At 38.2% G+C, this 25,985-nt stretch overlaps 2 protein-coding genes and 1 long non-coding RNA gene across 17 annotated transcripts in view; 2 read left to right on the forward strand and 1 right to left on the reverse strand.

Moving 5' to 3' along the window:
• Positions 1-14,230, reverse strand: LOC112965777 (tubulin alpha-3 chain). 7 transcript variants are annotated; one of them, XM_026065130.1, is made up of 6 exons: positions 13,940-14,013; positions 6,689-6,784; positions 4,271-4,493; positions 3,080-3,228; positions 1,557-2,237; positions 10-606 (listed from the first exon to the last, which is right to left on the reverse strand). In XM_026065130.1, the coding sequence occupies exons 3-6, from the start codon at positions 4,389-4,391 to the stop codon at positions 310-312; spliced, it is 1,248 nt and encodes a 415-aa protein (XP_025920915.1). In that variant the 5' UTR covers positions 4,392-4,493; positions 6,689-6,784; positions 13,940-14,013; the 3' UTR covers positions 10-309. The 7 variants fall into 7 exon arrangements, with proteins under 7 accessions (XP_025920910.1, XP_025920911.1, XP_025920913.1 ...); XM_026065125.1 differs by lacking the exon at positions 6,689-6,784 and having other exon boundaries at positions 1-606; positions 13,940-14,230; XM_026065126.1 differs by lacking the exons at positions 6,689-6,784; positions 13,940-14,013 and adding an exon at positions 5,289-5,971 and having other exon boundaries at positions 8-606.
• Positions 6,715-13,236, forward strand: LOC112965779. 2 transcript variants are annotated; one of them, XR_003253389.1, is made up of 5 exons: positions 6,715-6,802; positions 7,267-7,305; positions 8,542-8,660; positions 10,747-10,903; positions 11,653-13,236. It is a non-coding gene; the product is annotated as an uncharacterized LOC112965779 (long non-coding RNA). The 2 variants fall into 2 exon arrangements; XR_003253388.1 differs by having other exon boundaries at positions 8,542-8,655.
• Positions 14,142-25,985, forward strand: part of HLTF (helicase like transcription factor) — a 25,717-nt gene continuing 13,873 nt past the window's right edge. For 6 of the 8 annotated variants that reach the window (XM_026065121.1, XM_026065116.1, XM_026065117.1 and 3 more), the window contains exons 1-14: positions 14,142-14,233; positions 15,515-15,722; positions 16,302-16,468; positions 16,958-17,091; positions 18,679-18,779; positions 19,509-19,583; positions 19,801-19,992; positions 20,106-20,201; positions 21,242-21,290; positions 22,240-22,327; positions 23,020-23,099; positions 23,875-23,964; positions 24,187-24,284; positions 25,630-25,773. In XM_026065121.1, coding sequence (XP_025920906.1) covers positions 14,214-14,233; positions 15,515-15,722; positions 16,302-16,468; positions 16,958-17,091; positions 18,679-18,779; positions 19,509-19,583; positions 19,801-19,992; positions 20,106-20,201; positions 21,242-21,290; positions 22,240-22,327; positions 23,020-23,099; positions 23,875-23,964; positions 24,187-24,284; positions 25,630-25,773 — 1,542 coding nt within the window. In that variant the 5' untranslated portion in view covers positions 14,142-14,213. The remainder of the gene's footprint in view (positions 14,234-15,514; positions 15,723-16,301; positions 16,469-16,957; positions 17,092-18,678; positions 18,780-19,508; positions 19,584-19,800; positions 19,993-20,105; positions 20,202-21,241; positions 21,291-22,239; positions 22,328-23,019; positions 23,100-23,874; positions 23,965-24,186; positions 24,285-25,629; positions 25,774-25,985) is intronic. The other 2 variants (XM_026065118.1, XM_026065122.1) reach the window with 2 other exon arrangements.

Below are 25,985 nucleotides of genomic sequence, written 5' to 3' on the forward strand. Positions count from 1 at the left end.
CTGGAATAATAATATTTTAGTCCTGAAACAACCTGAACTAGAAGCAGTTTACTGCTTGAAAGAAAGCCAAATTAAGGTAGAATATGTCACAGAACATGTTAGGATCGCAGGAAGGTGCACACAACTTCCTGATTTCTTTTACAATTTGCATATGAGTGGATGCCACCAAAAACTACAATTTCAAATGGTCCTTGCTTAGTGAGTATAGAACAGTAGGTAGAACCTTTAAAGCTTTATTTGAAAAATCAAACAAGTGAACAGGATTCTGATTTTTTTTTTGTCAAAATATATTTTCAGACTTCAGTTTTCTTAATATTCTTCCCCTTCTTCAGCCTCTGCTTCCACTGAGTCTACCCCAACTTCTTCATAATCTTTTTCAAGGGCAGCCAGATCTTCCCGGGCCTCAGAAAATTCTCCTTCCTCCATTCCTTCTCCAACATACCAATGTACAAAGGCACGCTTAGCATACATGAGATCAAATTTATGGTCAAGACGAGCCCATGCTTCAGCAATAGCAGTTGTATTACTCAGCATACACACAGCTCGCTGCACCTTTGCAAGGTCACCACCTGGCACCACAGTTGGAGGCTGGTAGTTAATTCCCACCTTCAAGAAAAGAAAAGAAAAATTTTTGCAATGAATGCTAATCCTTAAAGACTTATTTCTGTAATCAGTGAAAAATTACCATGGTTATGAACAAATAAACCAACTTACCGTTATTTTTCATCAAAACAGTTAATGAAATCCTAGTTATAGGATCAAGTCAAATTGGGCCAGCATTAAGTGAGATAGGTTGATCTATAGAATTTGTTGTATAGAATTTGTTTTCTACAGATTATGATGTGTAAGCCACAAAAATGAGCCTGGAAGGACCTTGGAAGAAATTACTGAAAGTGAGAGCTTATTGGACTCTAATTAGAACATAAAGATCTGGTCTTTCCAAATCCTGAATGTGTGGACAGTGGCTAGACAAAATCCTTTATGGAGAATCTGATACTGATCTGGTAAAAAGTCTACATATGGGAGTCTATGTTAAAAAAAGAACAACAAAAAACAAACCAAAACAAACAAACAAACAAAAAAACCAAAAAACCACCACACTTGCCCCAGCGGTTGAAGCCAGGCCCCCCTGAACTTCAGTCAGGGTGTAAGTGTTTTGGGAAGTTACTGCACTGAAGTACTACTTAGATTATTCAATACAGTGTTTCTACAGTTGCTTGAGGGTTAATTTACACTTCCTCTATACATAATTAAGTTTTTTAAGGTTTATAAAGTAGAAAAATATGGTATAATTTTTCAGTAGTCGTCTGTCTGTAAATTGTTTTCTGATACTCAGTATTGCCTATTCCTATAAAAGCTAGGGTTTTCATTCATTAACTTGATATGGAATTTTCATTTGTGTTGCAATATCTTAATTTTATGCTTAAAAATATAATCTGAAATGTAAGTAGCTCAGTAGCAAGGACATTATGACACTGTAGAATGGCTATTACCTCCAAATACTATGCAATTCCTAATACTTCAAATATCAGGTAATTTGTAAGTTATGTAAGTACCTTGAATCCAGTTGGGCACCAATCCACAAACTGAATGGTTCGTTTAGTCTTGATAGTAGCAATAGCTGCATTAACATCTTTGGGAACAACATCACCTCTATATAACATACAGCAGGCCATATACTTGCCATGACGAGGGTCACATTTTACCATCTGGTTGGCTGGTTCAAAACAAGCATTGGTTATTTCAGCCACTGATAACTGCTCATGATATGCTTTTTCAGCAGAGATGACAGGGGCATATGTTGCCAGGGGAAAATGGATTCGTGGATATGGAACAAGGTTAGTCTGAAACTCTGTCAGATCTACATTGAGGGCTCCATCAAAACGCAGTGAAGCTGTGATGGATGAGACAATTTGCCCAATTAGTCGGTTTAAATTGGTATAAGTAGGACGCTCAATGTCAAGGTTGCGACGACATATATCGTAAATGGCTTCATTATCTACCATGAAAGCACAGTCTGAATGCTCCAATGTTGTGTGGGTAGTTAGAATTGAGTTGTAAGGTTCCACCACAGCAGTAGAAACCTGTGGTGCTGGATAAATCGCAAACTCTAGTTTAGATTTTTTGCCATAGTCAACAGAGAGCCTTTCCATGAGGAGAGATGCAAACCCTGAACCAGTGCCTCCTCCAAAACTGTGAAAGATGAGGAAACCTTGCAGCCCTGTACACAGATCAGCCTATAACAGAATGAAAAAAAAGTAGGAGAAAAGAAAATATTATTAATGACTTTGGAGATGGTGATATTAAAATAAACATTCAAAACTGTTTGTTTCTTATTAATTCTAGATTGTTATAATAAAAAATACCAGCATCCTTGAAAGATGCATACCTTTTACTCAAAACTGCCAGTGCCTCTTTATACCCTCTACTGAATATTAATATCTTCATATTAAAAAGCTGAATTAGTCATTGATGTCATTTTAATACTACTGTAAGCAAGAGCAGCTGTATACCACTGTAATAAGTTATAAAAAATTATAGCTGGGTTACAGCTTTGGGAATGTAAACAGATTCTATTCCAGCATGCAGCAAGTATCAAAGTGTTAAAACCAAGTTTCTTGATGTTTATTAATTTAACTAGTCAGGCAATCACTTTTTCACTTTTAACCATACCATCATATGAGTTCCTCCCAATATGATGTCAGAATACAAGAACTAGAAAAGTATTTTAAATTGCTAAACATTCAACTAAGTCCCGAGGTTTAAGGTACTGGAAATGTTTTGCATGACGCATAACAGCATGATTCAAGTTGAAAATAACAAAACACCAGTGTATAACAATGTGATTACACTCATTTAAGGGATTTATAATGTTTCTGAGGTATCCTTAAAATACCTTCAGATAATGATGTTTCAGATCCTAAAAAAGCTAAGTTTTATGGGGGGAGAGGGGAAGGGCAGGGAGATCAAGTTTAAAAAAAATTACCTATGCTTAAAAAACAAAAACCAGCCATAACTATAGATAGCTATAGAACTGTATCAGTTATTTTAAATACTGACTTGCAGTGTAAATGCTTACCAGTTTGCGAATGCGATCTAGCACTAGATCAACAATCTCTTTTCCAATGGTATAATGGCCTCTGGCATAATTATTAGCTGCATCTTCCTTCCCAGTAATGAGCTGTTCAGGATGGAATAACTGCCTATATGTGCCTGTACGTACTTCATCTATGAAGAACAAAACACCAGGACATAAACTGATCTGCTCAATTCTTTGTGCTGCCTAGTGACTACATATTAAGTAAGCCTACAAGCCAAAATAAAATGTGGACAGTATCCCTGACTATATGCAGCTTGTCTGACTAGTGTAAAAGGTTGGCACAACTTCAGCCCCTTTGTTTAGAGGAAAACATCGGGTGCTTGCAAAGCAGTGTTTGCATCCAAGAACATGGAGGTAACTCAGGAAACTACATTAAAGGCACAAACAAGATTCTGAATAGAAATTAAACCAAACTTTGTACAGTTTTTACAGCAGTTTAGGCATTTTCCACAGGCTGTAAAATAGTTATATTTTTTCCCAAATTGTTACCCTTAGAAAGTGTTAGAGAATATCGGACTGAAGCTGTCTAGAATTAATTGCTTAGCATAACTTGCTTAGCATTAGTAGCTAAATTTGTTGAAGCCTTAGGCCTCGGGCTGTGAACTTTTACTTAGATAAGTAAAAGGGGGCCCCAGAGCCGGTTCAAGCTGGAGAGATAAAGAAGTTGCACGGACAGCAGGAGTAGCCAACCTTGAAGATAAGCAGCAGCCTGCCTAGAGACAATGAAGGGGCCCAATGAAGAAGGGGAAGAACCCAGACCTAACTATTACTATTGGTCCAAACTATCGCTTAAGGGGTGGGGAATTTAGATTGTAAGGGTATAATTGCCCAGGGATTTCTTTGTTCGGGGTCCCTCTTCAGAGGCACCCAGCTCGAGCTGTAATTACCGCACTTGTATCATTAAATTTTATTTCTCTCCAATCTGACTTCGAGCTTCTGCCTCAGCAGGAACCTAGGGTCGGACCCTGTTATGGAGGCCAGCGAGCCTAATAGTTTCCATAACAGAAAGAGAAACCGTATTTCATTTCTTTCAAATACCTATAGCCTCAAATGTCCAAATAGCATGCAGACACAGAAGTGTTTTAAAATCCACAGTGTTCCAAACAGAAAAAAAAAAATGTAGAGAAATTAGCACTTTTATATGAAAGATCTTTGATGCTGGGTACATACCAACTACAGTTGGCTCAAGGTCCACAAATACTGCTCTGGGAACATGTTTACCAGCTCCTGTCTCACTGAAGAAAGTGTTAAATGAATCATCTCCACCTCCAATAGTTTTATCGCTGGGCATCTGACCATCTGGCTGGATCCCATGTTCAAGACAATACAATTCCCAACATGCATTGCCAATCTGAACACCAGCTTGACCAACGTGGATAGATATGCATTCACGCTGCAAATTAAAAACAGAACAATGATAACATGAGGTACAGAGATACCTGTCTTCCAGATGTGACTCTCATATTAACTAGTTATCTGAGGGGGTTATTACCATTATCCTTCTGTTGCAGTATTCCCTGGTTACCCGTAACTGGTAATTATACTGATCAAATTGTCTGCTGCTGGCAAGACTCCACTCACCTCAGTTGACCTGGACAGTGGCTTTGAGAATTGGAGGGTCTTACAGATGGCACATTCTCTATAAACACATGGGATGAAAACAGTATCTTCATCCCTTACCATGCTGGATGCATATTGTTTCTTTGATATTCTAGCTACTCTTTCACCTTTCTTTAGTTTTGGAAGACTTCTTTATATGGTAACCTAAAATTTCTTTGATTTGTTGCCAGATCATGTTTTGGGTAAATACTGCATGAACCTTCCCTGCATAGGATCCCTTAGTATGTTTTCCTTTTTAATAAACACAGAGATATCTAGTCACTGACCATCCATATGTCTTTGGGTTCCTCTACTAAATCATCCCAAAATCCCAATCAAGTTTTATGTGCCCATTTTTCATCAGCTCTGATGAAGCTAAGCAAGTATGTCATGTATGTTTAATCTATTCTCAATAAATCCTTTTTTTCTTACATCTGAGACTGAAATAGCCTTCTAGCTGCCAGTTACCAAATATCTAGGAAAAAGTGGAAATGGAAAAGAAAAAGTAGGGTGTTTGGACATCTCTTTCCCGTTTTTTTTTTAAGTTTCATCAAAACTGGTCTCCTTGATTCCATGTTTTAATTCTCACCATCATGGTTTTGTCAGAAGTCTTTTGACAGTGAGACTAACCACACTCATTTCCATGTCCATCCAGTCTGCCCCAAATTTCCGTAGCTTTCTTGCCACCTCGCCATTTCCAGTTTCCTACTACTTACTACCACGCGACTTTCAGAGCCTGAGGAAGAGGCGCCAAACCTCAACCAGCAATCCCGCCCCTTCAGCACTGCGCCTCTCGCCACCACCCGTCGCCACGTTATTGGCTGCCGCTCAGACTCCTCTCCTCTGATTGGCTGCGTACAACGCTCACAAGATTTGAAAGCCAGGACAACCAAACCGAAAGTTTAACGGACTGGTTAGTTGATGCCATCCGATTTCCTGTCGCCTGCCACTTGAGTCAAGTTTTAGTCTGCCCCTCACCTTCTCTCTACTGCTCGGTGCAGCCGGCACACATGTTAACAGCCCTTCGTTGCTTTTGTACATGTTCTCGTCCCGCTACCTACCCACCAGTTTCTACACCTAACTTCTCCTGAACTATTAACTCTTACAGTAGTTTCTCTTCTCCCCCCAATCTTTCCACCTTACTGCTGCCACGGAGACTCCTCACAGGTGCTCCCTGCAAGTCCTGTTCCAGCACATGCAATCCTAAACWCCCCGGACCTGCCGCAATAGATGCGGTCCCAAATTCCCTTTCTCTCCCTAGCCGCGAGGATCCCATTCCCCACCATGTTGCCTTGCTAAGATGAGGAGCTTCGACTGCGCCAGACCACGTCCACCTCTCTCTGCCGAGCGCCACCAACTGTCAATGGCTACCCGCCTCACGCCTCACGCCCGCGCGCCCTGCCTTCCCATTGGCTGTTTCGCGGGCTGTCCGGAGGAGAACGGAGGCCCCTGATTAGCTGAGCGTGGTCTTCTCCCCACGTGGGGTGGTGCTTACGCGTTCGTCTGCAGGCGCGTGAGCTGCGGCGCCGCGCTGGGGTGCTCGAGCTCCTTTGGGCGGGAGGGAGGGCGCGGGTGTTGGCGCCTCGCGCTGGTGCTGACGGGTAGAGGCGGGGCCCGCGCAGCCTGAGGTGGCGGTGTCGCCTCGGCTCGCCACCGGTCTGCCCTCTGCCGTGATGGGTGCCCCAGCGCGGGCCCGCCGCGCTCTCGCCGGCTCCGCAGGCTTCCGGGGCGCATGGCTGGAGGCGGGGGCGGCTGCGGAGCGCTGCCCGGCCGGAGCTGGCTTCCGCGGGGGGCGGCTTTGCGAGGCCGCGAGGAGGCTGCGGTCTGCCGGGGGAGCGGCACGCGGTGTCTGGGCACGGCGGCCGGCGGCGGTCTGGGGGCTTGGAAACCCCCGCTAGCGGTGGAAACGGGGCGTCCAGAGCAGAAGCTCAGTTGCTTTCTGGAGTAGCTGCCTCGCCACACGCTTTTATTGTGTCAACCAAAACTTACTTCTTTTTCCAGTGTTCAGCCTATTCCCTCTTCATGTGGCAACTACTGCGTGGGGGTGCTTCTTGGTGGGTGCAGGAGGCTGGAGTAGAGATCACACTGGTCCAGAAAAATGGAGTAAGTGCATTGCGAGTTTCTTGAGTAGGAACAGAGAAGATTATTTTCATGTAATGCTAGTTCTGCCTAATAGTCTAAGAAAGATTTTGTAGAAAAAATATAACTATAAATCTTTAATGCATTTTTAGTCCAGATTAGACAGGAAGGTGTTACAGTCTAAATAGTCCTTTGTTTTTCTTTCGACCATTGATTTTTAACCTGGGCATTCCTTATTAACAGTCTCGTACAATAGGAGTATTCAGTCCAGGTTATTATTATCTCTATATATGACAAAGTTAATGAAAGTTGAAGAAAAAAACTTATTTTGTTCAGACAGTTGCCTGAAAGTAACAAATGGGGAAGAAAAAATCAAGTGTTATTTTATTTTAAATGTCAAACAATTCATATTTCATTCCTGTGAACTATATTCTTGCTATGTATTCAAAAAATCCTGTGCTAAGCAAAATATATTTTCTCTGTTTCAGGGGTCTGTCTGTAAGGCTTGATTTCAGGTTCTTGGTAAGGTCTGTTTCTCTGCCAAATGTAAGCAATTTGCAACCAGTTGCACTTATGAAAGCTGCATCTAAAGGAACAACTTAAAATTGAGATCAATGCCTGTTACCTGCTAGTGATGTGGGGGGKTTTTTGTTTTGTTTTCTTTTTTCTTAGAAAAGCAGTTCATATCTGGAAATTTGGGGGGGGGGGTCAATACTGCTATGGAAGATTGAACTGAGGAGATCTGTGGCATGACTTGCTTTCATTTACACATGTGATTTGGTATATAATTTAAATACAGGTACTTAAATGCTCTCTTGCTCTCTTTTATATATATTTATACATATTTTTATATCTCTGGTTAGGTTGTGGATTAGGTTGGCTTATTGCTCAGTTCTTTAATACCCAGCAGTCTAGGATTGAGCAAATAGGATATAATTATATGTGTGGTTTTATTCTTGGGATGAGACTGGTGTTAGTGATGAGGTTATATTTAGAGTCAGAGATAAGAGGCTGAAGAGCTTCCTGTATTATGGAATCTTTCAAGCCTACTGTCTAGAAGAGGCTTGCAAAGCCAAATTAATTTTATGCTAATGATGACCTAGCTTATGGTTAAGATTTGACTTAGGTTTAGAGTTTGGGTTAATTTAAGGCATACAACAGAAATTTTTAAGCTCTAGGTGTATTGCTTGATTCTGAAAGTCTTAGGGCTGTGATGATTGCCATGATAAAAGAGAATTCGACTCCATCAGTGGTGTTGATGCTTCATCCATCCTGAAGCTTAACCTTAGCAATGTGGCTAAGGACTCTGTTTAAGATAGTTTGATTTACTGTGTGATCCTTTAAAGCCATGAGAGCTTGCAGATGGCTTCTTAGATTCTGCTTTTTTTTTTTCTTCTTCTTCTTCTGTGTGCATGTGGATGCCTAGTCTATTGTTAAATTTAAGATGGACCCTGACTGTGGCAGTTTCTTAATTGCTAGATGCTTCAAATCCTCATGTACCTGTACAATGAGAGATGGCACCAGAAGAAGAAACTGTTACAGTTATTTCTGTGTACTTAGTTTATGCTTAATAATGTAACTAGTGTTTGGACTGGCACTAACTGAGTTTAAGTTCCTTGGTATTTCATAATATTCAGGGCTCCTGGCTCTGAAGATGCTTCTGACATTGTGATGATGTGCATCCTTTTCATGGTCCATAAGGATAAATAAATTAAAAGTCTATTGCAGGCTTTAAGTAATACTTTTTTCTCTGTGTATTCCAGGTAGTCTATTGTATTTTTCTTCTGCCATCTTGTGCAAAACTTCCATGTTAAGAGAACAAAATACCACCGGTTATAAATTGTCATATGCATTTGAATGAAGTTATTCATCTTTTGGTAAGGTAAAAATGCAACAAATAAGCTAGGTGTAGTGTGTTAGCTTTAATTCAGATTTTTAAATGACAGCTACAGCATACTATTTTAGTTAATGAAAAGCTAAATGTGTTACATTTAAAAATATGCGTGTATATAGATAGATGGTGTTAAGTCTTTACTAGCCCAAGAACATGAGCTGGTTTATAAGCTCATCATTACTAAAATGGTAAAAGTCATAGTTCCAGAAACACTCAGAGCATTTGAAAATACGGTCACTTTGGCATCTAAAATTTGTTAATTCTCCTCATTTTTAAAGGTACCAGATACCTTATATGTCCTACTAATTATGACATAAATCCACCACAGTTCTTGCTTTTTATTATGACTTGCAACTCCATTTTGAAATACAAAGGTTGATTAAAATTTCTCGACTAGTTAAAAAGTCTGTGTATGAGTTATTTTACATAAACATTATATTACAATGTGTAGGCAGAGTGGGCAGTTTCTTGGATAAAGTCCTACCTATGGTCATACAAAGCCTGGAAAACTAGACTGGGAAGGGTCAGATTTTTTTTGACAGTGGCCCTTTCTGAGAGAGAGGTGGCACTACTCGGCGGCAGCAGCAGCAGCATTTGCACCTTTCCTTTGAAGCATCTTTTCTTTGGAGCAGCTAGCCTGAGTCTCCTAGGCTTGTCACCATTGCTTTGTCCCTGTTCCATCCCTTCTCTTTTTCTGCAAGGAATACAGGCAAAATGATATGTTGCCTATATTGCTGAGTAGTCTTGAACCCACTCTTGAGTGTTTAAAGCTAAATGCAATCTTTTAATTAGTTCCAAAAACAAACAAACAAACAAAAAAGATGGGGATGCCATTTTATTTGTGAACAGTTTGTCCTTTTTATCTTTGGAATTTTCTATTTATGAATGAGCTACTGAAATTGAGGGTTTGCTATGTTCTGTTTTGCTTTTAACATGTTAAAATCAAAATATTAATATAAAATTGCATTGGATTATTTGAAAACAATCAAGTATCTTGTATGTCTTTCTTTCTGTGGATAGCTTTTCTGAAGAAGTTATGGATGTAACTTTAAATGAGAGTGGTTTAAAGTATAAATAACAGAATATTTTAATGTGCCACTGATTGGCCCCTAAGTGTGTGCAGGACTGGAAACAAGCTTTGAAGAGGCAATACCTTTAACTTTGTTTATACAAAATTGTTTTAATAGATCTGTTGAGGGTCTTCAGATGTTTTGGTTAAGATCTTTTCTTGCTTGCTTGCCTCTCTCCCAACATCCGTGTTCTCTTGCAAGTCCTTTCAGATTTAATTTAAAACTTCAGTCTACCACATGCTCTTTTCACCAAAAGCAAAATGGCAGTTTATCTTTTACTCTTCTCAAAAAAACCCTAAAGAAATGCAAAAGACAGATTTGCTGTTAATAAGAACAGGTAACAGCTAAGGTGAAGAAATTGTTATCATTTCATTGAAGCCAGTGGAGTGATGCTAATTCATATTAAGTAGGAATCTAAGCTGATGTATTTCTAACTGCTGTGGGTTTTTTTGTTTTGTTTTGCTTTTTAAGATAAGTATAATGGAAAACATTAGCTGACAAAAACCCGAAAGATGAATAGTGCCACCTTTATAGTTTCGTAAGAGCAGATTATCTGGTTAATTTGTTTGCTTTTAAATCTCTTATTACAAGAGCGTTTTTTGTTTGGTTAGGGATGCATGACTGTATTAGGGACAGACCATTGCTATGTATATCCTCAAATACCTGCCCGAAATAACAATGTTTGAAGCTGTTTTGCATCACAACCAGGACAGAAGCCCCTGTTTAATCCACCTAGCTTCCATACGTTTACTAGAGCAACTCATTGATGGTCAATTGCTCTAAGCAATGGAAAAAGAGAAAAGCTCTTGCAGAGGCTGATTTAGACTCTTTGAGCACTCCCATACCCCAGAGATCCCCACTGTTTCCTCCCATAATAATCCATAGATCTACTTCACACATTGTCTCAAGGCTCCAAATCTGTTCCTTCCTGCATCTTCAGACCATTGACTAGCAAAGAGTATCAAATTATGTGAATTTATTCTTTTTTTTTTTTTAATTACCAGTCTGTTATTGATACCGACTTACTGAGCACAGCCCCCTGCTGACAGAGGCAGCTATGTCATAGAAGTCCTATTCTAAATTGATCAAGTTTCATCTTAAACATAGTGCTTTTTTTTGGTCATTTCTATTGGAAGAATGTCCTAGAACCCAGCTGTTCTTGTAAGTATCCTTTCTTATCTCTGGTCTAAATATATTTATGCCTAGTAATTGCCATTTGTGCTTGTGTGAACAATTTTTATTAGGTCATGTAATCCTTTTCCTTTTAGTCTTTGTAGACTAAATCTGGGCTCTTTTGAGCCTCTTGTAATGCACAGTCTTCATTCCTTATCACTGCCTCACTGAAACTGATCAAACTTAATTGCCATGAACTTTGGAGTTGCACACAAAACTCTATTACAAATTTTACTGGCAAAACTCTGCAGTACTGTTAATTCCTTTCTCTGCTGGAAAGAGTTGTGCAGATACATGCCAGGATAGCATTTAAATCTAGATGATAGAATTGCCCATTTACCACTGACTGACTTGAATGTGTTTTGGTCTTTCTGCCATCCTCTGTATACGTGTCAGACTTCTTCATATACTCTCAGCCGCCAAAATTCTGGTATGTTTTAACCATCCTAGTCTGATAGGTCATGTAAGCTCAGGGGGACTTCTGACCCTGACTCTTCGTGGACACAAATCTTTCTTCAGTGGCAGTGATCCTAAATATCTAGCAATGACAGGCACGGGGGGGGGGGGGGGGGGGGGGGGGGGACCAAAACTGTGCAGCAGTGACATCTTGTGGTAGTGATGCAAAAAAATGTTTAGCGTCGCCAAAGGGGGAAGTGAGAGGCCTAATTTATTACAATGTTCTTGTTTATTACAATGTGCAAGTGAACAGTTTAGAAGATTGTATATTTGATTTGCAGAATGCCTGGATTGTATTGCTTTTCCTTCATGCCAAAACAGTCTGCAAATAACACGTTGATCTGAATAGTATAATGATTTTTTTTTTTTCCTCTATCCACTACTACTACAATTTTTTTGAAATGAGTCTGGAAGAAAGCTCTCAAAATACGGGCTGTATTTCAGAACCTTTAAGAGGGACTTTGGAATCAGCTTCGTTCATGTATTCTTCAAGAGAAGTTACAATAAAATTTCCCTTTAAAACAAAACAAAAAAATCTGAAAGGACTTGATGTCTGATCACTGCGGGATGTTTTGTATGTAGTTACTAAATTTCTGATGAAGAAAATACAGTCCTTTTGAAAACATAATAAACTGCTATACCTAACCCTTTGCAGTGTGTATTGATGTTCATAGTGTTCTCAGCCATTTTGATCATACCGAACTAGAAAATAACCAGACTGAAGTATGCTGTGATTTTTATAGATGTCCAGGTCTGTGTTTCTGGTCTATTCAAAATCAGACAACAAAAATCTTGCAAGCTTAGTATGAAAGACAAGAGAATTTACAGTGAGGGGTGAAAGAGGGAGAGTGTAAGGAAACAGTATCGGGGATAAGAAACAATATAAATGAATGGAGAACACTGTTAGTTTCTGAAGGACTCTTGAAATTTAAAACTGTTTTTGTTTGAATGTGAAGCAATCTTAAATGTCAGGAGAGAGCAGTGYAAGTCATAGTATTCTGACTGCAAGATGTTCTTTGTTGTGGGTTTTTGTGGCACTGTGGATGTTGAAAGCACAGTATTAGACTCTGCTACCCTTGATGGTCTCCTGGTTTGCCCAAGAGCAGGATTCCCTTCTGTCTGCAGCATGGATTGCCAAAGAGTTAGGAAGCAAAAGGAATTAGTCCGGTTTGTAAAAGAAATTCTGTTGGAAGACTACTGTGAATGAACTGTCTTTGCCGCTTTGGGGTTTGATGAATCTGCAAATTCTTATGAGGGAATGTTCTATCAACTTTGTCAAAAAATAAGTCTAATGAGTAGTTTTCTAGAATCCTAGTTGTATTTTCTTTGTAAATATATAGCTTTATTGTAAAAGTTATACTAGAAATTTTATTTCAATATTTGTGACCTGAAAACTTGCACTGACCAAAACAGAGGTGTGTGGACAGATTTAAAATTCCATCTCACATCACTGAATCTATGAGAATTTGTCAGTAACTTCAAGAACAGGATCTTGCTTGGAAAGCAACACTTTTATTTGAAAGATCTCTGTAGACTGAAATTAAAATCAGCTTCTAAAAGATGGAATAACTCTCTCTTAAAACTACCTAGAATCATGGCAATGTCTGTATAAGTCTCTAAGAGTAGGGACTATATTCACATAGCTGAAAATTCTGTCAAAAAGCAATGTAGAAAACTTTACTGGCATTGGCTACAGCAAAATTATTCTGGCAAATCTATTATAAGCCAACAAACATCAAAGTTTAAAAATTTTAAAGCTGAGACTGTTTGCCCAGATGGTAATCCTTATATAAATTGTTGGTAGAGTTTAATGGATAACTGAGGGTGTTTTTTTTTTTTTTTTTTTTTTTTAACACTAACCTACACAGATAAAACTATAATTTTCTTTTAGCTAGCGTCCGAGTTCATCGATGGAGACTGCTGCATACATCCCCCGGAGGGGAGGACAACGACGACTTCCAGTTAGCACTGGCTGTCCCAGTGATTTTGTGGAAGTATTCTTTCAGTTACTTAATACATCCTTGAATGGTGAAAGTATTCAGTTTGCAGCAAAGAAAGCGTTGAAAAGTCTTTAAAAAAAAAAAAAAAGTTAGGCTAAAGCAGAAAAGAACTGTATTTTTGTCATCTGTTGTTGGTCACAGCAATGTCTGTTCGATTTCCGTTACAGTTCATTCAGTTATAATTTTGGAAGAAGCCACAGGAAAGTTCAGAGTGGTTTCACTTAAGTGATGCTTAATGGTAATATTTTTCAAAAGGCTCAATCCTGCAAAGAGATGCATGCTTTTAATTACCGCTGACCATGTCAACAATTGTTCAGAATAGTTATCCGGGCAAGAATTCATCAACATGTTATATCTGCTATGAGTAGTGCACCAAAAGCTTTTATCTTGCTAGTACTAGAGAAGCTACTATGTAAATCAATTATTATTATGAGTTTTCACAAAATGAGATTGTGACAATCTTTGGATACTCTTTGCAAACCCATGAACAACATTGTCCTGTCTGTAACTGTTATGGCTAATTGCACAAGTCCTATACCATTGCAAATGGATTTTTTTTAACACTAACCGTTGTCCGGTACAGTCGGCAAGATGCGGGGCGGCGGCGGGCACGAATGCTGGCGGGCGCGGGCGGCGGCGGCGGCGCAGCCCCGGGCCAAGGCCAGGGCGAGCCCCCGCCTGGCGCGGCCAAAGACGACGCCACCCCCGCACTGTCTCCATTGGTCGGCGTCTGAGCCTGCTCCGGCGGGCATTGGCGGTTGCCGTCGTCAGTCAGGCCTGAGGCGGGGGCGGTGCACGGCAGGCCGGAGCGGTGCGGAGGCCGCCGCGGCCCTTCCGCCGCCATGTCGTGGAGGCTGCCCAAGTGAGGCGGGGGCGGGGGGGGGCCGGGCGCGCTGTGCTGCGACGCGGAGCCGCGGCGGCGGGCGGCGGGGTGCTGGCGGGCGGCGGCGGAGAGCGCGGGCCGGGCCGGGCCGGCAGGCGGCCTCTGGGTCGCCGCAGGGCCTCCGAGCGCTCCCCGTGTGGGCCGCGGCCGCCTGGCTTGCGGCTGGCCCCTCGCTGCTTCCTCTGCAGTCTGCTCCACGCGAACTTCTTCGGCTGTTCTGCTGTCAGAGGAAGTGCAGTGTTGACTATATGGTCGCTTTGGATGTTGCATGCAAAAGAAACCAAAGTGTAGCTATGCCAAGCTCCAGAGAACTCATATGTTGAAACTAATCGCTTTAATTGAGAGTATTATTAACGTAATCCGATGTGCAAAAGATCATGAATAATTACATGTTCATTTAAACTTGTATCGAGATTTTACTGTCACATATTACTTACTAAAAACAATTGTTAGTATGTTTGCTTTCACTTAGGTATACATCTGACATGTGACCACAGACATTTCCATCTGTTAGTTACTGTGCAAGAACAGGAGTTATTAGGTGTCTTTTCATCAGAGAGGGAACCTGGCTGATGGAAATTTATATTACAGATGTACAGTGTCATTGCTTGTGTCAAGTTGGAGTAGCTGATTATTTCTAAAGCTGTATAAAGTACTGAAGGGTGATGTTAGGCCTAATAAAAATGCAGGGAACTGTTGTTTAGCCTTGCAACTCGTAAGATAAGTATTTCTGTTAGTTCTTTTATGCTGTCTCCTGTGGATCTATAGGCATGAAGTCATACAGAGGTAATTGGTTATCAACACTTTTGTAACCTTTTTCTTAGATCAGGTAAACTAGTGTTTAGAAAATACATGGAAATGCTACTGTGCCAACTACAATTAGAGACATAACTAAGGCTGGAAAAATAAATGTAATTCTTAATGTTGTGGACTAAGATACTCCTGCAAGGGAATATATGGTAAAATGCACAAATACTTTAGTGTAGTCAGTTATGTTGTCAACTCTTCTTTATTGTAATTTGATTAAATGAATTTATTGGAGATAAAAAATGGCAGAAAAAATGCGACTCTAGCATAAGACTTTTTTGAATGTTTCCAGGTAAATATTATCTGAATAAAATTGTTAGACTTAGGCTTATAGGTAGCCATCATGTAAAGAAAGGGGTGAAAATTAGTGATTACAAGGAAATAATCTTTCAATTATTATTATTTATTATTATTAAGTTGTTCTCAAATAATTCACATTGTGTCTTTCTGCAGAGGTTCAGTATGGGGATGCTTGCCCAACTTCTACACAGGAGAGAGAAACTATTCCCATAATTCCCCTTCTGAGTTTTACTCCAGTCTTGGGTCAGAAGGCTTCTCTGTAGGTGACACTTCTGGAACAGATGAGGAGGATACAGATTCAGCTATCTTATATGGAACTTTGCGAGGAAGTATTGTTGGATTRCGATACTACACAGGGGTTGTAAGTGCATGATAAATAATAAAGCAGAACAAAGACTTGTTGCCAGCTTCAAAAAAACCTTTAAATTTCAAAATTTCCCAGAATTTTTGACTAAGTGTAGTGTGTATTCAAAATTCTTCACAGGAAATGCATAATCTAAAACTTAATTGTATTTTGAAAAATAAACTAAAGGTAGCTATCTTTCAAATCTGGTTGAGTTACTTGGTAAATCTGCTCATCTGCTGACTCAAATGAAAGTGGTTGAAAACAAGAAATTACATAGGTCTTTGAACTGTTCAGACAAAAAGGGATGCTTCTTCTTTTACAAAACAGGTTTTACAAGGCTTACGCTCATCTGCTGTGCTGGTAGTCAGATGTAGTTCTTGCTCTCAGGAGTACTTTTTGAATTGCTGACATCTAGCAGGTTATTCTTTTGTAATGCTTTTGGTATTTTGAGTAAGTAGTAGGTTATTACAGTGACTGAACAGAATGCTATACTGAATTAACTTTTAGCTTCAGGACACTTAAATGTATATTTAATATTTCTGCAAATAATTTGCACCTTAATGAACGTGTTTTGGGTTTGTTTGTTTCTGTTAGGTTAATAACAATGAAATGGTTGCACTGCAGAGGGAGCCCAATAATCCTTATGATAAAAATGCGGTGAAAGTAAATAATGTGAATGGAGACCAAGTAGGCCATATTAAAAAAGAACTAGCAGCAGCATTGGCAGGCATTATGGACAACAAACTAGCAGTAGTTGAAGGGTAAGTGGGCAAATTACACTTTTAGTTCCATGAATATAAAGTAATGGAAGCATTTTGTTGCTGCATTAGCATATTCAGAAAGCTATTATAATTCTCTTTTGGCAGAAATGACAGCTCACAGTAATATGATTAAAGGTTCGTGTTTTCAGGCTCTTTACTACTCTCTTGAACCACTTGCATTACAGTTCATTCTTTCCCATATATGATAAAATTCAGAGATCCTAGTGGGAGCAAATTTCTGAAAGAAAGGTCATTGTGGAACTCTTAAACGGACTAGATGTGGTAGCTTCTGTAAAAGGCTTACTTGTATAGAGATTTCACTGTCTGCATACTGCATAAGCTTGTCTGGAAAACTGTATCTTTTGCTGCAAATAAACACTTCAGATACCTTTTTCTGACAATAACAAAGTTCATTGTAAAAGATTAAACTATTTAAAGRTTAATGCTGTGTTTTGTTTTGTTTTGCTTTGCTTTTCTGATTTTTAACAGGGTTGTCCCTTATGGAGCAAAAAATGTCTTTACCATGCCTGTACAAATGAGTTTTTGGGGAAGAGAAGAAAACAAGGAAGCTGTGCTAGATCAGCTAAAAATGCATGGATTTAAATTGGCTCCTCCTTTGAAAGGTAAGCCTTGAACATTTACTTTTTAAAATATTGAAGTTGAACTTGCCACTGGTTGGAACAAATATTTAAGGGATTGATCCTTGTCATAGCGTTATCATTCATAAAACTTTAAACTTAATTGGGGGAAAATGCAGAGCTCACAGCTATTAATTTTGAGATTCACAGGAACTGTGCTTTTGTATCCTATCTTTTATAATAGCTGACAGCAATTGGAGAGGCATTTGAGTTACTTCAAAAATACATTAAGTTCTCTTAAGTTTCTTAAAAATCCATAAGGTTTCTCTGCATTTCTCTAGGTTTGAAGAAAAAAATTTTTTTTGAAACAGAAAAGATCCTTTCATGCAGTGAGGTTTCTGGGACAGTGCTACTGGTTAGCAGTTGAGTGCTAGGACATGTATCCTACTGGTGAGGTGTGAGAAAATTAGAAATGAGGTGTGGTGTCTAAATGAATAAGCTTAGCAGACCTGGTGCTTTGCAGAGCCAGCTTCACACAAAAGCACCTGTGCTCCTGGAACCAGGCTTTGTGGAGGCTATAGTAGTAATCAGGAGTAAGGGTGGGTGCAGAGGGGAGTATGATGACCTCAGTGAGGTAGGAAATACTACTAATTTTCCCAAATAGAACTCAGGCCCTCTGATACTGGAAATCATTTTTGGGGGAGACTGATTACCTTCCTCGGTTTGTTAGGAGTGGTCATCTCCTTAGCTGTCTCAAAACTGGCTAGGCCCATGTGTCCTTAAACTCTTACTCCCCAGCACATCCCCAGGGCTGTCCCTTGGTTTGTGGCCTAAGGGGCCACAGCAGTGGAGTAAGGATAGGAAGGCATAAGTGGTGCAACTGAGGGCATGAGGTATGCCTTGATATTTGTTAGCTATTAGGAAAGCTTTGTTTCATATGCTGATTTCTTGTGGTTGCTGGATTGGATTGCCATGCATTGTCTGGGGCTTTGCAGTTTTGTTGACCTACTTGGAGTAGGTGTATGTGTGTCCTTGGTTAATTTGTCAAGGGCGTAGCTTTGGACTTATCTTAAAATTGTTGTCAGACCTTTGTGCCAGTTGCATTATTGTTTTCAGAACTCTAGCATCACTGAGTTCTAAAGAACACAGCTTTTGTTACTAAGATGTTGAATCACAGCAATTTTCATTATTAATAGGAGTAAACATTTGGTGAAAAATCAATTTTAATGATTAATGTATATGTTAATGTAAAACAAGCTTTCAGTTGTTATCTTTTAGGTTCTATTGTGCATAGCTAAAGAGAAATAGAGTTTGGAGTAAAAAGCATTTTGTGTTATCAGTCATCTGAGCAAGTCAACCTTTATGCAGCAGAACAATATTTAAGAAATAGAGATGCCATCTCAAAGGATCCCAACCCATAGCTCATTGCCTATGAGACTTAGGAGGCTTTGTTGAATGCATTTGTAACCCATAGTGAGTAAAGGATAAACTGAGACTAAAAGACAGATGGGAAAAGATGTTGGCCAGGTGTTTTACAGTGCCTGTGATCAGCACTGTTGCCCGTGAGACAGTGAAGACTGAGGTTGTGTTGTCATCATACCTTTTTTAAAATACTATGTTTTTAATGACAAGTAGGTTCAGAGTATGGTTTTGGATCAAAGTGGATTTCTGGAAAAACTGGACCAACTTACAGCGCTCCAGTTCATGCTGCTGTGCACCTGACAGCTGAACAGGTTTGCTTTTTATACTTACATTGCAAGCACTAGGAAGGTAGTGTTTTAACAGTGTTGGCCTTTTAACTCTTTATTAATGTTGCTTGTGAAGTGGAAGTCTGTCTCTGGAAGCAGTTAAATACTTTGTTTTTTTTCTTGTCTTTGAGCCACGAATTTGCTTTAAAGGTCAGTCATCTTGAACTTTTGAACTTTTTCTTTCTTATACTGTAAGCAGAAATTTCAGCTGTGACAGCCTTGACTCCCTTGGCATTTTGGGAGGTTTTGGTTGTTCATCAATTCTTCGTATGTGGTTGTGCATTTTTATTTCTCTGTCCTGGTGTTTTACCAGATAGCAAATATTTTCACATTCTCAAATTTAAAACAAAAAGAGACTCCCAAAATTCATCTTAAAATTTGGCCTACAGTGATCTGTGAAGATTTTTTTTGTTATTCCAAATTAGAGTGAATTAATTACTATACTGAGTATTGTATAGGGATGTGAATGTCATTAGCCATTCCCTCTCAGGCTCTTGCTTTTATTTGCCTATGTGTGTCTCGGAAAAACTGAACTTCGTTCTTATATTGCAGTAGCTAACAATGCATTTGTCTGCCGTTTCAACAAAACATAGTCCAGCAGCTCAGGTCTTCAGTGGTAGAACTATTTATGCTTATTACTATATGACAGACATAGAGTCATTGAATGCTTATTGAGGTTATATTTTAATTGTTTTTTTTTATTAATTTATACAGCTTAAAAGTGAATTTGACAAATTGTTTGAGGATCTGAAGGAAGACGATAAAACTTGTGAAATGGAAGGAGCAGAGGTATTACTTAAGCTGGAAAACATTTTCTATAAAAATATAAAAACTTATTCTCATCCAGGTACATGTTTAGTTCTGTCATCTAGTCACACGATTTGCTTGGATCAGTAAAGATTTTAGTAGATACAAAGGAATTAAAAAATATATTTTTTTTTATTTCAAAAATGGCAGGTGGTATTTAATATGGGAAAACTGCATAATATGTCTCTTTAATTTACAGGCTGTTGGAACCTTGTTGCTTCCCCATCAAAAGCAAGCTTTAGCTTGGATGGTTTCACGGGAGAACAGTAATGACTTGCCACCATTTTGGGAAGAGAGAAATAATTTCTATTACAATATACTTACAAATTTTGCAGTAAAGGAGCGACCAAAAAATGTTCTTGGAGGAATACTGGCTGACGATATGGGATTGGTAAAAATATTTACCAAGTTTGAATTTTTTTGTACAAATTGTGTATGTGGTGCTTTTTTCTTTTCTTTTCTTTCTTAAATCCATGGAATATATGACATTGTTATATTATGCAGGGTAAAACGCTTACTACTATTGCATTGATTCTCACAAATTTTCAAGATGGCAAGCCTCTTCCTGTTGAAAAGATCACAAGTGATAAGTCTTATGAGGTGAGATGAAAGAAAAAGATTGCTTCACAGTTAATTTAGCAATTAAACAGTTAATAAAAAAAAAGTGCTTAATGTAACTTTATATACTGCGAACTTTTTATACTTGGTATACACAATGTTATCCAGCTACATCAAATAAGAAAAATAGGATAGATTAGTTGCACTAAGTAGTTGCACTAGACTATATTATTTCAAAGTGCATGATTGAGCTGTAGACTTGTGTTATCTTTAGAGTGCGTGTTTGAGTATACTCCAAGGAAGAATGAACTCAGAAACTTTGAAGGAAAAAAAATTTAATTGTTAATGCTATAAATTCTTAAGTTTCTTTTAAATTTCTCTGCTGTTATGAATGCATAAATAAGAATAGTGTCATAGTGTCATTTCTGGGGTTGTGCATGCGTGATTCCTGTGCGGTTTGGAGAGAGTGCCTGAAGCACCCAGAGTATCAAGCACAGGGTCTCAGTATAAAAAAACAATTGGGTTTATGTTTTTGCCAGATATTTAAAATGAAGAGGGGAAGGGAAACTACAAAAAATTGAAAACACAATTGTGCAAGCTCTTAGGTAGTCTAGTTCAAGTGTCTGCTTTGCTATGTGCCTTTTTTTATATGATTTGCAGGACAATGAAATAAACTAAATACTAGGATTGTCTGATTTATTACGCAGTATTCCCTGACAGTATTAGGGCTGGGATTTTCACTTCTTTTTTTAACATACTTGTCTAAATTTAACACAATAATGCTTTGTATTTGACCTCAGAATGTTAAGGGGAAAGTGTTATTAGGGTGTTTTCTTTCTAGGGCAGCTGTGTAGCCTGATTTTCTCCCCTCTGCCTTTCTGCAGTTTAATTTGAACTGTGTATGTGGCTACTAAAAAAAAGTATAGCTTTTTCACAACTTTTACATGACCTAGCTGCATAGCACTGAACTAGTTTTTCATGTTTCAGAGCAGTAATTAATTACTGGATAGCTAGTGTAATAATGTTATTGGCATTATGTCCTGTTGCTACATTAAAGAATAAAAGTTTCCATTCCTCCTTAGGAATTTGATACTACTGGCACGAACAACGTTGGACCCAGACTATGTAAAGGTGACAGTAAACTATGAAGAGACCAGTAGCGTTTGCATGATAATTAGTGTAGTTACCTGAGAAACTCTTAGCCTGTGGTCAGTTCTAGTATTGCAGTACCAGTCTGGTTTCACAAGTGTGTAAAAACTCTTTACAAACTAAGTATCTCAGAGAAGTATTTAAAACATGTCTTTTAAAGATGTTTCAATTGACATATAGGAAGATAAAGTGCCTTGTGAGAAACCTACACATTGCAGTATATTATCAGATCCAGGAGTTATAACTGAGTTACAGCAAAACTCTTTCTGCAAGCGTTCTTCTCTCAGTTTCAGTATCACCTCTGCTTTAATGCGTTTTCTTTTTGCATTTGCTTCCTGTATGCTATTTTTGGCTGAGTGCAGAGGTGAGGTTTTGTCCCCTACCCAATAAAAGACATTAATTCCCCCCCTCCCAAAAAACCCAAGCTTTTTTGTGTGTGTGTAAATCACGTGCACGCACTTATTATGTTACCACATGCCTTTTTGTCTTCTTGTGATTGGTTTTGTGTTAGGCAATGCAGAAATCCCTAATTAGTGAGACTTCAACCTTAAAAAACCCTTTCTACTTAGCATTATTTAAAACTGTTGGTAGAACTTTATTGTGACCCTTTTTGTTATCAGTACAATGCTTGCATTTTGCATGCTCTTTTCTTGACAGTTTGGTTTCTGACCACCTGCAATCTCAGTATACTTTTTATGACTTAAAAAAAATCTTAATACTTTTCAAAAGCATTTTTATTTTTCACCTGTGATCTCAATATCAGTAACATTCATCACATGCAGAACAATTCAGCTTGTTTTAATGAAAATCTTTTCTTGGTTTGTTGATCGAGTTACTCTAAAGTTGGTTTGATAACCAAGCTGAAGAATATGCAGGTTCTTTTTCATAATTATGCTTCTTTATGAAAAATCTTTATTTCTTCTTTATGAAGAATCTAGCAATACAGTGGAGCCTGGTGTTTCTAGTGTAAAAAAGCTTGAAGCTATTCCATTGAAATTCTCAGGTTGCCATCTGAAAAGGTATGTATCTGGAATGATCTTTGTCTTTTTACTGGTTTGTTAAAAATGGTCATTTGTACTTGTTTTTGATTAAGCATAGCCAAAAACACGTTCCTGCTCTCTCTCCTCCTCCTTCAGTATCTTATACTTGTGCTTATGTTTATCTTAAGTGTTCTGTCTGTATGTTGTGCTTTGGGATATATTTAAAAGAAATTATTCTAAGCAGTGTACATTACTCGGATGTCTCCTTCAGCAGCAAAGGAGTCTTAAAAACATTAGTGTGTATCATCTGAAAAAATTGTTGTGAAGTGATCTTTTCCTTTTAGCATCCATCAGTGTTTTTTCATGGTTAGAAAATACTTTACAGGTATGCTTCTATCAGAAAGACACCTTAAGTGCTGATGAAGTTGTGAAACATACTAATATGTTTGAATCTTCCCATCACACTAGCTTGTTCTTCTCATAATAAATGTGAATTTCAATAATGATCTGTACTAATTTGTATGAGCATCATTCACCCTGCAGCACTTTGTTTTTTTGATTTCCCCTTTTTTCTGCCTCCTTTTAAAAATAAAATTTTCAAATCATTATGATCTCTTATTTGCAACATCAAGTTAATTTGCTTTGTATTTGTTTATGCTCTTGAGACTTACTATCTAAATTCAAACAGTAGTAAAGTTTCTTTTTTTTTCTCCTTATTGTTAATATCTTAGAGGTAAAGCCAAGAAACCGAGATATTCAAGAAGCAGTGACTTAGGAGAGTCTGAAGAATGTCTACCACTGCAAACAGAAAGTAAGTTGCAGGGARTTCTATTTTTAACCTAATTGTCAAAAAATTAAAAAAAGGATCAAGCCTTAATTACTGTGACACGTAACCTCTTCCTTTCTCCAGCCAAAATTGAAAAAGATTTCAAATTAACTGGAAAAGGAGTTAAAGAAACTTCTTAGTTGTATTTTTTTATTTAGTGAAAACTTTAAGCAGAAGATTTTACAAATAACTGTTTTAGTCTTTACTTTAAAGTAAAAGACTTTAGTCTTTTTACAGTTTTTAATTGTTTCTTTAGCTGTGACAAGCTATGAACAAGGTCAAAATAGATGGTGAAAAATGGAATTAGTAAGATTTTTAGGATTTGACAAAGATGTTGTAAGGGCATTAGGACTGGAGAAACATTCAAAAAATTAAGTGTACTTTTTGAGGTAAATGCCTGAAGTGTGATCTTGAAAAGGCAAAAACGTGTCATTTGTTGAACTAAGTATCTTGCATGAAAGAAAGTGAAGGGTTGCAGGTAGTCTTCAGTGAGCAGTAAGTTTAGGTTTAAAGTACTTGGGGCAAAACCTGTGCTAAACTACTTTTGTAATGGTTGGTAAATCATTTTCTTCTGAAAATTCGTAGCCTGAAGTAAGGAGTTGTATTAGATACTATATTTATGCACACTACCTTATTGTATTGGAGAGGAAAAGTAATTTGTTTGGTTAACAGGTTTGAATTTTATGAAATGTGTCATAAAAATAAATGCACGTGTATGCATTGTGTGAAAACTTGTTATGTTTTTCTGGTTTTTTTGCAGCAACTTCTTGTGTTATCCCAGAAGATAAAGGCTTTGGATCTGTTCTTGTAGCATCGCCTACTCCTTTAAAAAGAAAAACAAAGAGAAAGGGTAATGAAGAAGTAAACAGCTCTTATTAATTTCTGGGTGTTACTTGAAGCTGAAATGTTATATAGATATCACCTTATAAATGAAGCATATGTTGTTATGAATTGCTTTGATACTGTTCAGATGAAGAAATATAAACAGAACTTCAGGGAGCCATGTAAGTTCTATGAGCTTCTACTTTGCTTTAAAGTGGACTGCTATTAAATGTGACTTCTGTTTTCTCAGGTACTGCTAGCATACAGTCAGCTGAGAAAAAATATTCTGAAGACAACCCCAGAACAACACTGATTATATGTCCACTGTCTGTCCTAAGCAACTGGATTGTAGGTTCTATGCTATTTTAATGTGTAAATGTTATTTTGATGCTGCAGAGGTAGCACTGCCAGTAGTGTTTCATGATGGTAAAATGTCATGGTTTTCCTTTTTCATGAAATAGAGCTGCTTTCACAAGGGAGGTATATTTGATAGAAACTGTAGAAACAAAGTAGTATTGAAATGACAGTGCAATTCCACAAGTAATGAGCTTACCGCTATCAAAAAGAAAGAGCTCACTTTCCGTTTCCTGCTTCTGGCTAGGCAGATTAATTTCCTCTGGCACTTCCAGAACTCTGTTGTGAGCTGATTTAACTCCTTGACTGGGGGAGGGAGGGGGGACATGTAGGAGACATCCTACTTCTTGCACGCTCAAAATGAAGTTACACTTTATTGATGATGTATGTGACTTCTTTAATCTATTAGAGATGTTCAGTAATTTGGTGATCCTACCCTTTGTGGGAGTAGGTCTGCTAGGGGGAGCAGGCTGAGGAACCCTTCTAGCTCAGTTTCTGCATAAGTTGCAGGGTTTTTTGTTTTCATACCATTTTGAGTGCAAATATTAAGGGGATACTTTAACTTTCAAATTATGTTTTTTCTGGAAGTCTTTGCTGCCTGTGGTTAGAACATTAATAAAAAAAGGAAACAAAATTCTAGTTTTAGACTGTAAGTTAAAAAAAAATCATATCATCAAATGGGAAACTCTGCAAATAGTATCAAAAATTATTCTTTTCATCTACTTGAAACTGAATTAAGTATTTAAAAAGTGTCTGTCTAATGATTACTTTATGTCAAGTGCTTGAGAGAACAAGTGTAAGGAATATAAGCCGTGGTTTTTTTAATACTTTGCTGACAGTCGTGCAGTCGTTTATGGTATATTAGCTGTCATGGATTGCGTTGTTGTGCAGCCTGCAGGTAAGCAGTGCATTGTAATGTTGCATTCCATTTATATGACAAAAAGCTAAAAACTTAAGGTGGTTAACACAGTAGTGGGAGAAATTGTAAATGAATAGTAAAAGAATGAACAAAGAGGAGAGGAAGGTAGAAAGTGAGAAAGAATACAGAAGCTCTCCCATTACAGTTTGGGAGGAATAGTAGATTTCGAAGTGCTTATACCATCAGGATGTGAATTAATATTTTACAAGAAGTAGAAACATAGTTATTCCTGATCCCTCTTGTCACCTGGGCGGACAGGTGAAAAGAAACCCATATTGCTTTTGTTTTATAAGCAGGTGTAGAGTATCAGAGCGCTAGGGGAAATGGTTATTACTTAAGCCAACTTTCAGGAATTTTTTTTCTAACAGTCATGTAGTGAAACAGTATCTTTTGTGTGACTCTTGGTGACTTTCCTTTCAGGACCAGTTTGAACAACATACCAGCCAAGATTTTCACCTAAATGTTTATATTTATTATGGTTCCGACCGTAACAAAGACCCAGCAATTCTTTCAGATCAAGATGTCGTACTGACAACTTATAACATTTTAGCTACTGATTATGGAGTAAGTAAATGTGAAAGTGTTCTGGGAAAATACCTTCTTATTCAAGACTTCCAGTGTTTGGGATAATGATGGCAGCATATCTGAGTGCTGTTCTGCTAGGCGATCCAAAGGGTGTAGCTGTAGTTTTGCTTTACATGCTTTCCTACAGGTTTGCTGTGGTAACCAGTGGTATTCTTTATTGATTCCTTCTGTGGAGAAAATGACTTTGCTGT

This window comes from Apteryx rowi, unplaced genomic scaffold (genome assembly GCF_003343035.1).
Source record: "Apteryx rowi isolate R43461 unplaced genomic scaffold, aptRow1 scaffold_224, whole genome shotgun sequence".
NCBI classification, from domain to species: Eukaryota; Metazoa; Chordata; class Aves; order Apterygiformes; family Apterygidae; genus Apteryx; species Apteryx rowi.